Here is a 14,585-nt window from a genome sequence, read left to right as displayed (position 1 = left end):
GGGAGGGTCGAGCACCCACGTGAAAGAGGGGAAGTCGGCGCCTTTGATCAACACCCTCTACTCTAGTGGTCCTGAAGCAGGGGTACGTATACCCCTGCGGGTACTCAGAGGTACATCAACTCATCTAGATTGTTGCCTATTTTAGAACAAGCTACATAAAAAGCACTTAGCAAAGTCAGTATAAACTAAAATTTCATACAGACAATGACTTGTTTATACTGCTCTATATAATACGCTGAAATATAAATACAATATTTATATTCCAATCGATTTATTTTATAATTAAATGGTAAAAAGTGAGCAATTTGCCAGTAACAGCATGCTGTGACACTTTTGTATTGTTATGTTGGATTTTGTAAGCAAATAGTTTTTAAGTGAGGTGAAACTTGGGGGTACTGATGACAAATCAGACTCCTGAAAGGGGTACAGTAGTCTGGAAAGGTTGAGAGCCACTTCTCTTCTCTGTTTGCCATCCCCTGGAATGCTATACTGCTATCTCTGTTGTTGGGTTTTTTTCCAGCAGCTAGATGCACGAGAGTTGTGAACCAACTGGATTTACCCTGCCATTCCCCGCAACCTGCTCATAACTCTTTCCCAATATGCTCATGCACAGAGAGCAATTGCAGAGCTTTGCAGGTTCTTCCCTTCAAGTGCTATTTACATTGGATTTGGAGGCCTTCTTACATCTGACACTGCTGAGCAATCTCAACCCTCAGTACTGTCAATTGGAATTAAAGGAACTCAATACCTCACGTAAGGCAAGATCAATTCTACAAGGTGCTGAACACTGCAGCAAGGTGCGGAGTGCCCTACAGTCAGTGAGAGTTGAGGGCTGTCAACTGCTTTCAGGATGAAGCCTTTAATGAGTAGCACAGCTTGCTTATTAAATTAAGAAATTTCTCTTGTGTCTGGGTACAATAAAGAGTCTCTCATAAGTTTAGGGAGCAAAAGCTCTTGGGAATGTTATTCTGTGTTACAGAACATGTTGTGCACAGTCTACACGTTTTCAAATAAAAAGGAAAGTTCTACAGTTTTTTTTTTTAAGTTAAAAAAAAAACCAACCCTCTCTAAATACTACTGTGTGCAATTAACTCCGGAGGGTTTTAAACCTGGAGAGAGTGAATTAAAAATATCAAGGGAAACAAGCTTAATAGTTACTGCCCAGTAAGTATTCATTTTAGGTAATTAAATAAATGAGTATTTAGGACCAACATGTAAGGCTAATTCTCTTTTTTATATACATCTATCAAGCATTGCTCAAAAAGAAGCTTACTGCTAGCCCTGGAAACATAAGTTCACAAAGCTCTTGTATGATCCAGCTGATGCAGAAGGAGATTATAGCCAACTGATTTTTAAAAACTGCTGACTCTGTTGATCAGATTGGTCCAAGTCTTGCCATTAGCACCCATATGCTCTTTTTTTCCTCTCTCCCCCTATATCCATGCCCAGGTCACCATGTGCCCTGCCAGAAACATGCTGACTGGCTAAGGGGGCCTTGCAATTCAGGTAATTAATCCTATTCTAATGTAGGTTAAGCAGGTGTGAAGCCTACCTCATCCAGAGAGAAAGTAGATGCTGTTTAGAGGCACCCTTGGAATTACAGTATTTAAATTGGGCTCAGATAACTTCAGGAAACTAGACGAGTCTGTGCTGCTGACCTAGTCATACAGGTGTAAACCTGTCTGCTCTAAATCCAGTCTGAGCAACTGGCTCTTTCCCCCCACCCTGGATTTACAGTGTCAACAACACATGGCTGGAAAGCTAGCCTCCTCTTCCCCACCCATATCAAAGTAAATATACTTTTGTTGGAGGCAAAGCTAGATGATTAACTGTAACCTGCTTGGTTTTAGAATTAACTAGACTGAGAGGCTGCACTATGTATTGATTTGATTTTACCACTTCAAATCCAGTATGTGAGTTGATCATTTTGATAACCAAGTTTGAACATACAGCACTTGTGATCTTATGGAAAAAATGATCAGGGACTGCAATAGGCTTTTAAAATCATCTAAAAATCTTTCTGTGTTTGGAAGCCTTTATATTCTTTCTGATTCTGGTTGGAATAGCTCTATATAAGCAGAGAGGGGAAGACAGCAACAAAAGTGATATTTATTGTCCACAAATAAGAAGTCCAATAATGCAACCCTCCTGACTCGTGTAAATAATATTCACTCATCCGAGGTAGGATTGTGGGATCACGCCCACATATCTTAGCCTGTTTTAGAGCAACTAAACCTGCTTTGAGCCGAGTATTTCTCATTTGTTCATCTTAGAAAGAATTGGCCTTCCTTGTCTATTGACTGTATGCTGCAAGTTGTTTGGGAATTGAAGCACCCTAAAAGATTATTTCAGCAATTTAAATTGGTATTTTATAGCAGTCTCCTAATTAGCAGTCATTTAAAATAGTCGGAAATTGCACTAAATTATGGGGAAAACAGCATGATTTTAAGGAAATAATATGCCTGTAAATGCCTAGCATGCCCTGGCATCTCATGTGTGGCAATCCAGATGCTCTCCCATTTGTAAATTCCGCTGCTTCTTGAGTCTCAGGTCAATTCTGAGGTCAGTTAGTGCTGCAGATATCAGATTAATTTTCTTACAGGGAAGAAAAAATGTAGAGTGTAGTAAAATAAGAAAGGAAATAGGATACAATGATACATTTAGATTCTCTTCTGGTAATAAGGTTAATTCTGTATTGGCTAGGAAAAATGAAAACTGTAAGACAGTCACCTGCAGTGAGAGTGGATCTAATCTACTGAACCCTTAGTCACACAAATAATCAGTACTAATGTGAATATTATGGTCCCATAAACAGGACTACCTGTTTAAGGCTCAACTCTGCAAGGTGCTGCATTTCCCAGCTCTCATTGGCATAGGGACTACTGATGTGAGTCGACCCCCAGAAGAAGTATATGGTACAGCTTACCTGACTTCAGTTAAGCTACGCCAAATTACACCATCTGAGTACCTGGGTCATAGAACTGTGTGTGTGTTTTAAATTAATTGTATAAACGTGTATATATATTTTCCTCTAGAATTTCTCATTTTAATTATTCAATTTTTTTAACAAGTATAAACCATTCCTATGTTCTTCTTTCCAATTTAAAATCTATTCCAGGAGTGGACAAACGTACTGATCCTCTGAGCTGCACATGACAATTTTCAGAAGTTCGAGAGCCAGGGCTTGCCTGCTGGGGCTTGGGGCGTCAGCCCCGCAGGAGGCACCTGTTGGGGCTCAGGGCTTCAGCCCTGTTCCTGCTGAAACTCCACGCCCAGCCAGGCGCACCCCGCGAGGCTGAAACCCCTACCAGGCAGAGGTCCTGAGCTCCCACCCCAGTCTGGTAGATGGAGAGTGGGGGGCACAGGGGACTCCACAAGCCACACTTTAACTGTAAAAGAGCCACATGAGTCTCGCGAGCCAGTTTGGCCACCCCATATCTAGTCTATTGGTGATCTCAAAGCCCTAAAATGCTCAGTAGAAATCCCAAACCCAATGTGTTAATGTAGCGGGATTAAGGTTTGTTCCATTTCCCCTCTCATCTCCACTCCATGACTTTGAAGCCTTTTAAATATGAAAAATGCAATTGTGTATTCTCAATCCAATGGACAAGTGAGTAATTCAGCTTTTGTCTAACAAGGAAGCAGACTGTGTAAATCAGTCCATATGTCACGTAAGGTAACATACTTGTCCAGATTTTGTTATGAAAATTATGAATAGAAAAATATTGCTAATTTTTTTTTTTACTCCGGCATTTAAGATCCAAATAATGTCTGTTTCTATTTAAAGAAATACAATTATTTGGTGTTCATTTGTTATCATTTCATTAACCATTTATTATTTTTAAAGTGCCACAGAAGTGAACAGCATTATATAGGCAGCGATAGAGGTAGCAAAATATTTTGAAAAAATTTACTAATTTCACACTTCATTATAAAATTATTTTGAAACCTTTGTATCTTTTGTTTAATACAATTATTATCAATAGATATAAAACAGGATTCCATATTTGTAGCATGAAGAAAACGTGATGAATACTGGATGAAAATCTTGCATTTTGCTATGTAAAACTTGTTCTCCAAGTTTGCAATATAAGAAAATAATTTTCCACTTCCTTTTTAAATGCATATGTTTTCAGATTAGCCTGTGATATTCTATAGAAACGGTCTCTTTTATGCTTCCAGTCTCCAGCTGCCACACAATTTCTCTCTTTCCTCTCCTCTTTGTTTTTCAGCCATATTCCCTGAATGTCAAAGCCAATTTAGTGCATTTCACTTTGCTGAATAAATCAGAGGCGAAATCCTTGCTAAAAGTGAAAATTTGATTTGCTAAAAGGAGCTTAGGGCAACTATTAATCAATATATCCAGAGTGTCAAAGCTAAGGCCATGATAGACATGCATTCATTTGGAGATTGGTTGAGGCAGATAAAGGGGGACACTGGGGGAAAAAGTGCAACAACCAGACTGTGAATGTGTTGGGGGTAGGGTTTGCTTTAAAAAGTGGGAAAGGATTCTGAGAAAAACTGATTTTACTGACGGATTTAAGCTTTTTAAAAGGCTTTGTTTTAATGAAGAGTAAATAATAAATAAGTGGTGAGCTGAAAGGTCTTCTGTGATCTGATCAACTGAACGATTTTTTTTTACAACGTTCTTTCAGTGGACAGACAACAGATGTTAAAACCGAAAGCAGCAGGAGTTACTTGTATGAGTTTCACTGGATGTCTTCATATCAAGCTCTTTTGAGTTGTATAGAATATTTATTTTATATTCAAACATAAGACTTGGAATGGATAAATGGCTGGGCATGCAAGATTTTCTTTTCTGTTAATTTAATACTAGTCATAGATGTCAGAATTGATAGTATCAGAAACTGAAGTTCTGTGTTTATCCACGGGACAGGCACAGAACACCAGTAGGACAAACTTCCTCACATCCTCCCCTCCCAGTGTGCCTCATCCTTACCTGGAACCAATCTTCCCTGAACAGCAGACATCCTAATATTGTGTGTATCTGTTATTGCACTTTGGCCTTCTCCTGTTCCCGTCAAAGTCAATGGAAGTTTTGTGGTTGATTTTAGGAGGAGTGGAAGCAGGTCCCTAGAGATTTTTTGTGCTAGATCCACAGATCTCAGATGAATATTCCAAATACTTTTAAAATAAACATCTCATACAAGAGAGAAAAAAGACCTTTCCATGACTGTCATTTCCACCACTACCACTTCCCTATTTTTATTTGAAAACACTGGGTACATTTGTTAATGTGCGTGCCTCATAATACATCTTTTCACACAGAACCACTGGCAGTGGTGTAGGCCACCTTAGGGACACTTCTTAAAAATTTCCCCCCAATTTGCTAACACTAGTTCAGTTCCATCAGTGTTAGCAATGCTGATGCACCAAAGTAGTGTAGATAAGCTGCTGGCATTGGAAGCACAGTGTTGGAGCAAGGTTACTCAGCATGGTGCTTAAAACACGGGCAGCGGCTGGCAGCCCATCCACACTAAGGCTCCAAGATTCCAATTTGCCATTTAGTGTCCTCCAAGGGGGTAAGAGAAACACTGTTGAGTGCACATATGAATGCATAATATAAGCACATATTCATATAAATGTTTCTTCACAGTTATCTATAATAGTCGCAGTGGAACCCTCTGATATGGTGAAATTCAGGAAGAGACCATTCAAGGAAATCTGAGGCTTGTGAGAAGCTGTTTGACTTGGATCCCTGAATGTAAGGCCCAATCAGTGACCTTCTCCCATGACTCGGATGCCATTTAAACTGTGCATTGGGAGAGGAGGTAAAATACCATAGGGAAATAGTTCTTATGTCCAGATACAATGTGCATGCTTGTGGAAGGAGTTAAAGGAAGAGTGGATAGTGTTTTTCTGATGAACAGCAGACAAGGGGAACTTGCAAAGTATCCAAGACAGTGCAGGGATAAAGGGTAAGGTGTCCTGATTCCCCAGGAGACTCAAGTTATTATCACTACAGAGCTGTCAGGCAGCATGAAGCAGCTCATACTCCATACTATGTAGCATGAGCAGTAAACACCACATTAGCATTTCCACCTGTCTCTGAAGGGACAGGGACTCCAGGACCTGGGGACTGCTGTGCAGCTGCAAAATTGGAAGTGTTGCCTAAAATGGCCCTGAATTCAGCTAGGAGCATAATAGGCTGTGGAAGGCCATAAACTCAACAAAACCACATGATTACATTGTGTGAGAATGAGTGGGTATGGAATGGGTGCTCAGTGGGGCTCTGCGTCAACTCCACAAAGGCCTCAGAAAGAGGACTATGGGGACGGACTTGGAGGCTGGCCAACGTGTATGTGATTATGCACACCCAGTGATCAAAGTGCTTCAGAGAGGTTGAAGTAAAGGCAGTGGAGAGGCTGTAAGGGTACGCTGCCTGGAAGGTGGGAGGTGAAGTGCATACTACATGCAGCCCCATGTAATTTTCCCACACAAAATCTCAGCCTGTCTCCAAAGTCCTTTGGGTCTATGTGGAGTTAGTTCTGCATGTGCACTTAACTGAGTACTGTAAAACTCCATCTCTTGTGAAGTAGCATGGAAGTTCAACTTTTTTCATTTACACTTTATATTACACAATGATTTATATAAAATGTACACACACACACTTTAGGTTACACATAGTATATGTGAGAGTATGTGCATAAATACATATACACACACCTTTCACCTACATATACACATAGGATACACTGCTGGAACACTTTAAAGTGATTATTTCCAGCTTCTTCTTTATATCTTTACCCACATTTTTATCAGACAGAGTGGCATTTTTGGAGCAGATGATGAGTAAAGGACAGTTTAAAAATGACAACTCTACAGCGAATCATATTCCTGTTCAATTTTACAATGTTAAACTACACCCCTGAGAGCTGCTTTGGAAAGAAAAGCTTAAATATTGTCCTCTACACAGAGTGTATTGGAACAATAATGTTTCATAAAACATTAACATTAGCACTAAAATATTCAAAACATTCTTGGATCTGGTCCATCAAAAATCCTACCTTCATGTAGTACCCCTTTTAAATACCAGGATACTGCCTATTTTTATCTATACCTATAATGGAATATTGTTAATTCCTGGCAAAATATGAACACATTTGAAAGCAAGCAAGTTTAACTTATGAAATTGCGTAACTAGTTAATTTTTGATAGATTAGCCCAATGTAGTGATCTCAACCAAATTTTTCATTTTAAGTGCGAAAACTTGATTTCTATGGTCTGGTTGGTGTTTTTTCATGCATGCAAATTTTTTTAGAGAACATTCTGTCCCTTTAGCTTCCTGTTATGCACAGTTTTAAGAGCTTAATGTTTCCTGCCTCCACTTAGAATAAGAGAACATTGCACATTTTTGCTGAATGTCAATGAGACAGTTACATTACAGAAATGGTGCCTGAGTGACTCTGAAACTGTGACTAGACATCAGCAGAATTCCATCCTATACTGGAGAATAGCTTAATTAATTCAATATGCCCAAAATAAAATGCTCCCCCCCAACCCAAAGCAAAGGGGAGGGCCCCAACCACAAGTAAACCATTGAGTGAAACAGCTGTCTGTTATGTAAAAAAAAATGTCTAGCACAGCTCCATAAATATATTTAGGCCGTTTATATAGGTCAACTAATGTAGGTTTTGTCTCATCAGGCAGGAGATGAAGCAGCCTCAGTGTCTCCCTAAGCACTTTCAGCATTTTGCTAACGAAGTTACAGTACATAGGAATATTTTAATCTGACAGAAAGAACAACAATAGATCTGACTGCTGGGCTGATAATCTTCTTATCACACCCTGTGAAACCTAGCTCTAATATTTGACTGAGCCTCCATTACTTGGCAACCCATTCTGAAAAGGCCAACAATGGAGAGAGAGAGAGAATGAAGTGGAGTGTGCAAGTACCTCCATATCTACATAAAAGAGATTAGAGGCGACAGCATTCCATTTTACAGCTCAATCATATTGTGTTAGCATGCGCTTATCCGAGCGCGGACGAAATTGAAAGAGAAATAAAAAAGAGTCAGGCAGATAGGAACCAGAAAAGCGAGGCATGAGCAATTTCAAGGATATAAAAGGATGCTAATGGCGGGGCCCTGTCATTCTTAAAAAGGGCTATTAGGGCACCATCATCTGTTCTTGTGCCCTTACGCTCCTCTAACTAAAGTCAAGCATTTCTTAATACCATTGTGCTCTTTTGCTTCTTCAGATAAGACATGGTCATGTTTCATAACAACACACTTCCCATTTATTTGATTTATTAACGTGAGCAGACTAATTCTATTTGCTGATAAAGCCTTTCCATACATATTTTTCTTTCAATATTTCCTTCTGTAGAACTGTACACTTTTTGTTCAGAAAAAGCAGCTGTTAGAGAACATTCCCAATAATTCAGAAGTTCTAATGATTTTATGATAGCATATGAATTTAATATAATTTAAAGCAAATTTTAGGAGATGACCTCCACAGAGAACGGTGTAGACGGAGGGATCAAAGGCGTACAGCACGTTACTTTCTGTAGATAACTTCAAGAAAGAATCCTCTTTATAATGGCTGAAAAAAATGTTATTTTCTTCCACAATAAAGTTGTCTTTCAAAATATAAAGGTTTCCATTGAATTACAATGCATTACAGCTTAGTCTTTTATTGGTTCTAACACAACTGAAATGAAGGGCCTTTAATCATGTTACACCTAAAGAAATTACTGCAGTAAAGGAAGATCTGGTGTAGCCCACATAATGGGCCAAATTCACATATAATGCCACTGCATTCAATGGACCGACACCAAAGGTTTATTTGGCTGACTATGACTATATAACAATTCATACCTTTGTTGCTCTTTGTTCCTTTCTTGACTTGTCTCTTTTCCCAGTTCCACTGTATCGCTGCCTAGAATAACATGTGCTGGCACAGGCAACAGCAGGGTAGCACCACCGCAGGCTTCTCTACAGTTGTTTTGTGCCAATGCCAGTCATTAGTTAAGCTCTGGCAGCCCAAGTTCAGCAGCACTCCATCATTCAAAACCAAACTAAAAACCTTCTGATCATGCTCATCACATTTGCCCTTTAGCATGTCAAGCTCTTCCTCATTTTGATTTTTGTGATCTAAAGCAGCAAGCACAGATTTTATCACTGACCTCGGCTTATCAGAAGGCTTAGGAAAGGATTGCCTTTGTTTACTATTTAGGTTATTTTTTTTAACCCAAATGAGGTCAAGCAAGTAACCTTAGATAGTGCAGCTTTACCACGGCAGGTGTGTTTTTGACTTTGTCTCATAAGACAGGGCTGGCCTACTATAGATGTTTTCGTCAGCTAGTTCAGATTGCAGGTCTTAAATTTATAATGCCATCTTACAGTGTGCAATAGCTTTTCATGCTAACTATGGGTATGGAATTGCTTTTAAAAGATTGCTCAGTTTCTCCACTCCCCCCGCACCCCACACTCCAAAAGAAAGCTATGTAACATATTCACAAATCAAACTGATAAAAGGTCCTGGGGCAATCATCGTGGTGTGTGACTGACTTCTAGCTCCAGTGCTCTATTTCAGTTAGACTGATGTAGGCATCTTCCGAAGATGAAGCTCAAACTCACCTATTTAACTAGTTTTGACTTAATTTGGGGTGCTTTATTAGCAACCAGTGTAAGACAAAGTAGCTAGTATAATACAGAGTGATGTTTAAATTAGTTTACAATTTGCTTGGGCTCATCTAGAACTGCTCTGAACAAAGCCATTCAGAAATGTCAGCTGTGTTCCTAACCACTGTAACAAATTGTTGCCTGAACGCTGCACACCTAATGACTTCAAATTAGCTTCACTGCGATATTGCCTGACAGTTCGTTACGACTGTTAGCAACATAGCTGGCGTATCATGACCAATAAATTGGTTTCAGTGTGGGCTGGGAAAGGGACTTCCATCAATTTGATTAAAGAAATTACTGTAGCATTCAAAGCATAAAGACAAACTAGTTTAAGGAGACAGAAATAAGTTAACTGTACCAGAAAAACATTGCTCATGATTCAAAAGCTTGTTTATAAACCATTTGTGGTACAAACTTTGAACAAATACATTTCATCTGGGCAGAATATGAAATATTTCAGCATGTGTAGGATACTGTCTCCCTACAAAAGTAAAATTATGCTTTAGAAGCATATTGATTATTATTATTTATTATCTACATTGTGGTAGGACCAGAAGCAGAATTGAGGCCCCACTGTTTTTGACATATAGGAAGACAAAAACCGGACACTTAAGTGTTGAGTCACTACCACAAGAAATGCTTAAAACAAAAGTGTCTCAGGAACAAAGTAACATACTGAAATGTAGATGTTTACTATCTGCTGTTCCATGCCTAAATAAAATCCAGTATTCTGGCTTGCTGCATGTATATATGTAGTCTATACAGTCTATTAATATTATAATAAGGGTGCAATTTCTGATGGTATTAGAAATATACATTATTTTTTAACTTTGATCAACAGAAAGTTGCCTGGATTACGCATTCACATTAAGGTGAATCAGAAAATTCCATGGGGTAAAATGAAATCTAAAAGGACATTGCTACATTGGCTATAGCAATTAAAGTACATCCGTCCTCATTGTGAATGGTTGGTATTCTGAGGCTCCAATATGGCAATTAGCTGACTGAAATGCACAAATATCTCCAGTTATCCTGCTAGAATGCCAAGATAGATATAGTAAAATAAATAAATAAAAAGCTAACACTTTTTTCATGTCTGTGAAAGGTGAGAGATTGACAGCCGTGGAGAGTATTTGTTTATTAACCCATAGAATGACCGCACTACACGCTAAGCAGGGGTGGAAGAGAGCGCTTTGTCCAGCTTGCTAGAGGAAGGGGCATACTTCTTTAAGGAATAGAGAGGTACAGAGTGAGTTTGCTGCAGCAGCAGAGCAGGTCAGCATGGGGATACTGACCCATTGCCCCAGGTGACCGGAAGAAAGGGGAGGTTACATAGGCACATGCTGGACTAGAGAAGCCTGCTTTTATGTGGACCTGGCACAGCTGGACAACAGGTACAAGTGTCTCAAACACTGCATTGAAAACATGCTTCAGACCTGACCTGGAAGATCCACAAATCTTTGCTCTGAGAGATTATTTCTGCTAACCACTGTCTCTGCTGAGATTGATAATTAGCTTTAATTATGGTATGCTATTGTGTGATGTGGACACTGGTCCATCCTGCACAGATCAAGGAAATATTTAGATATGTGTAGTTACCTTGTGCCCTACTGCTGGCATAATCTGACCCTAAAACCATCTTAACTCTCCCAAGGACTGTAACCCCAGTATAAGATGATCTGCCTGCTAATGTAGGTGTTCTTATGCCACTTCCCCAACTCCTGCTGGCATAGCAGGGGAGAGGGATAGTGGCCAGGATTCCCCTATTTCACACTGAATTTTAGTTGCATTTTTTTACCACTTTGGGGTGTTTCAGATTGCTCTGAATCTGGAGCAGAGGAACTAGCCTTGTACAGAGTTTTAAAGAGCATGCTTTAAGATGTCTTTGAACACACATCTCTCACTAGTGCCCTGTGCAGTTCAGCTGAGATCTGTCCTTTTTAATAAAAAACACGTTAAAACATTCATTCACTTATACCTCCACTAGTACCATTTAATAGTAAGAATAATACTATGTCCAGACCAGGATATATTGTAATCTACATTCCTGTAATGATTCTGCAGTCTTAAACATAAAACTTTATAAATCTGTCATCCCATTTTGTCACTGTAATGTAATAATCTGTGTGCTGATTTTCAGGCGGTCATTGTTTTACAACTATATATATATTATGTACCTGGAATATGTTTAGCCCATCCAATGATGACCACCAATTCTCTGTCTGCCAGGTCACAAAGTGTGGTGAGCGCTTTGATGTCACTATCTGGAACAGTGGGGTCAGGCATGGCATAGATCTTCTCTGGTTCAGCAACCAGCAAATGGGAGACAATCTTGTTATCTGTAAAAATGGACCAGAATGCTACAAGATCACCAATAGTGTTTCCCTATTTTTCTAACAGGTGAATTAAGTTTCACATTAACTTAAAAACAGTGACCAAATTTACCCCATGTGACTCTATTAACTCCACCAAGGAGTTACAGCAGAAATTAACTAGGCCCGATACAAACATTTTCAGCAAACATGACTAATTTATTGTACATAAATTACAAATAAAATAATATGAGATGCACACATAAAATTACTACATCATAACATTTGGAATAAAATTGTCATTGTCAAAACTTTTAGGGATTGAAAAAAGTTTTAGGTTTTGCACATTGAGACTTTTTCTGTTATTTATATTTTTGGATATAGTGTTTTTAAGAAGAGCTGCAGATTGCCTGAATAAAAATAACACAGACAATTAACAAATAATTAAATCTTTAAAATCTGAAACTTCTGTTGCCATTCTTGATCTTAGATGTCAGAGTCAAACTGTCCTAATACATGTAATCACAAGAGTTTCTGAGCAGCTATCACCCTGTATATCTTATAGTACCTATAAGCCTGCTCTTTTAAAATGATAATACTAAGATTTGTGGTCCCAGGGGCTTGTATTCTAGTAACAAAATGGCTACTGCCTGCATTTGTGCAGAACCTCAGAATCTCACCCAAAATTAGCTTATTTTAATTTAAACAGGAGGGGGCTGATACTCCTTTAATTTACAGATAAAATCAGGAGTAACTCCATTAAAATCAATGGAAACATACCAATGTAAAACTGCTGTAAGTGACATCAGAATTAGGCTCTATTTGAGAAAGCTCTTTTGGACACAAAAATGTTATTGTATTATTTTGGAATACTTTTTAATATCTGGAACATTTTCATTTATTTAACATTTATTTTGCATATAGTTGAATCATGTGATCTATATGGAGCAATCAGTTATATTAGAATGAACAGTCAAAAAAGAAAGAGCAAGAAAAACTGCATGGGCTTATTATAACATGCCCGCAACTCTACAGTATGCAGGTTGCAAACAAATAAAATCTGTCAGTATTACACTGTATATTGAAGCTTTAATTTGAGGTGCAAAAAGAAGCCTTTTTTCTTCTTTAGAAGCCTGATCCACCTCCCAGAGATCTCAGTAGAAAGACATCAGTGGGAGATGGATTGGGCCCTTAAGTCTTCTATACTTTTCCCAATATATGCAGCCAGGTCTCCTACCTTTTAATGATAGGGACATCTTGTAGCATAGCTGAAATGTATCAGCCAGACATAAAGCATATGTTCTTAGAGCCCAAACAGTAGCCCTTTAGAGGACTTAGACTAATCCTTTCAGTCCCTTGGGATAAACAATCATGGGGCTTGACATATATAGGGTTCGATCCTTAGAAGATTGTCCAGCACCCTCAACTCCGTCTGACTGCTCTGAAAGCTGATGGAGTTGATACTTTTTCCTACTTCCAAATATCAGATATAGGCCCTACTGTCCTCACAGGAAAAAACTACAACTGAAATAAATGGGAGTTTGACTTGCATAGCGACTGCAGGACAGGTTCCAAGATATCTGTTCATGTCAGATTTCCCTAAATATCCTTCCTTGATTCTGATTTCTGATGCTTTACTACTCTTTTGTGACACTGACTCCTTGATTCTGATCTATTTTCATTAGTATTTTAACTTATTACAAATTTGTGTAAAGTTGTGATACATGTAAGTCCTTCATAAAATAAGTGCAAGACCCAGCTGGAAAGCATTCCATCAAGTATGTTTTATTACAAGGGGATGGATTCATGTTTATATGACCTGTAGGAGCTATGCCAACTAAATCATTATTTATTTCAATATTCTACTTATTATCAAATGATTAACAGGGAATTATAATCTTATTTAAAGATGTCACTTGGTAATTTTAACAGATAGTGGCAAATAGTTATTCAACATAATATTATTTATTTTTTAATGAACAGATGTTTTATTTGTTTTTTTTATTAACTTATTAGAAAACATAATTCTTTCCAAAAATCAAAGATTACAGCATATTTTCTCAAGAATTTAACAACAAACCATATGCAGTGAAAAGCAAAGTAACTAAATTCTATTTTTCTTACTACTTGTTCTCAAAAAATGTATAAATGGACCCAGCATTCATATTAAAATGCATGAAGATGGGGACATAAGCCATATATTTAAAATTACAGTATATTAGTGAACAAGAGCTCCAGATTGCTAAGATAAATATCCACAAATTCAGCTGTTCTCTCTTCAGACTCACACAAGGAAGAGACTGGAAATCTCTTTTTTTTTTTTTTTTTTTTTTTTTTTTAACAACAGCATCTTCATCAAATGTTTGCTTCTTGCAGATGATTCAAGAATAGTGTACATTTTCATTTCTGCTTCACAAAATCTCCACTTTCATTATTCTGACAACACAACAAGACCTGAAGGCAGGCCACTAGATTCTGTAGATAAGAAAGGAAATGCAAAAAAGGGCAGAAAGAGGTCTGTCTAAAAGAGACCTCCTAATCCCCGTTATTTCACTACAGAGAAAAATGCTCCATGTATTGAAGCAAGATTTAGTCCATAGGCATAGGGAAATTCTGAATGTTC

At 38.2% G+C, this 14,585-nt stretch overlaps 1 protein-coding gene across 7 annotated transcripts in view; it reads right to left on the bottom strand.

Moving 5' to 3' along the window:
• The window catches only part of ESRRG (estrogen related receptor gamma), a 472,345-nt gene that overhangs the window by 49,261 nt on the left and 408,499 nt on the right, over positions 1-14,585 (bottom strand). For all 7 annotated transcript variants that reach the window (XM_045011449.1, XM_045011453.1, XM_045011451.1 and 4 more), the window contains one exon: positions 11,828-11,989. In XM_045011449.1, the coding sequence (XP_044867384.1) occupies positions 11,828-11,989 (162 nt within the window). The remainder of the gene's footprint in view (positions 1-11,827; positions 11,990-14,585) is intronic.

The sequence above is a fragment of the Mauremys mutica genome, chromosome 3 (assembly GCF_020497125.1).
Source record: "Mauremys mutica isolate MM-2020 ecotype Southern chromosome 3, ASM2049712v1, whole genome shotgun sequence".
NCBI lineage: Eukaryota > Metazoa > Chordata > Testudines > Geoemydidae > Mauremys > Mauremys mutica.
The sequence above is the reverse complement of the archived record's forward strand: the minus strand, read 5'-3'. Positions and strand labels throughout refer to the sequence as shown.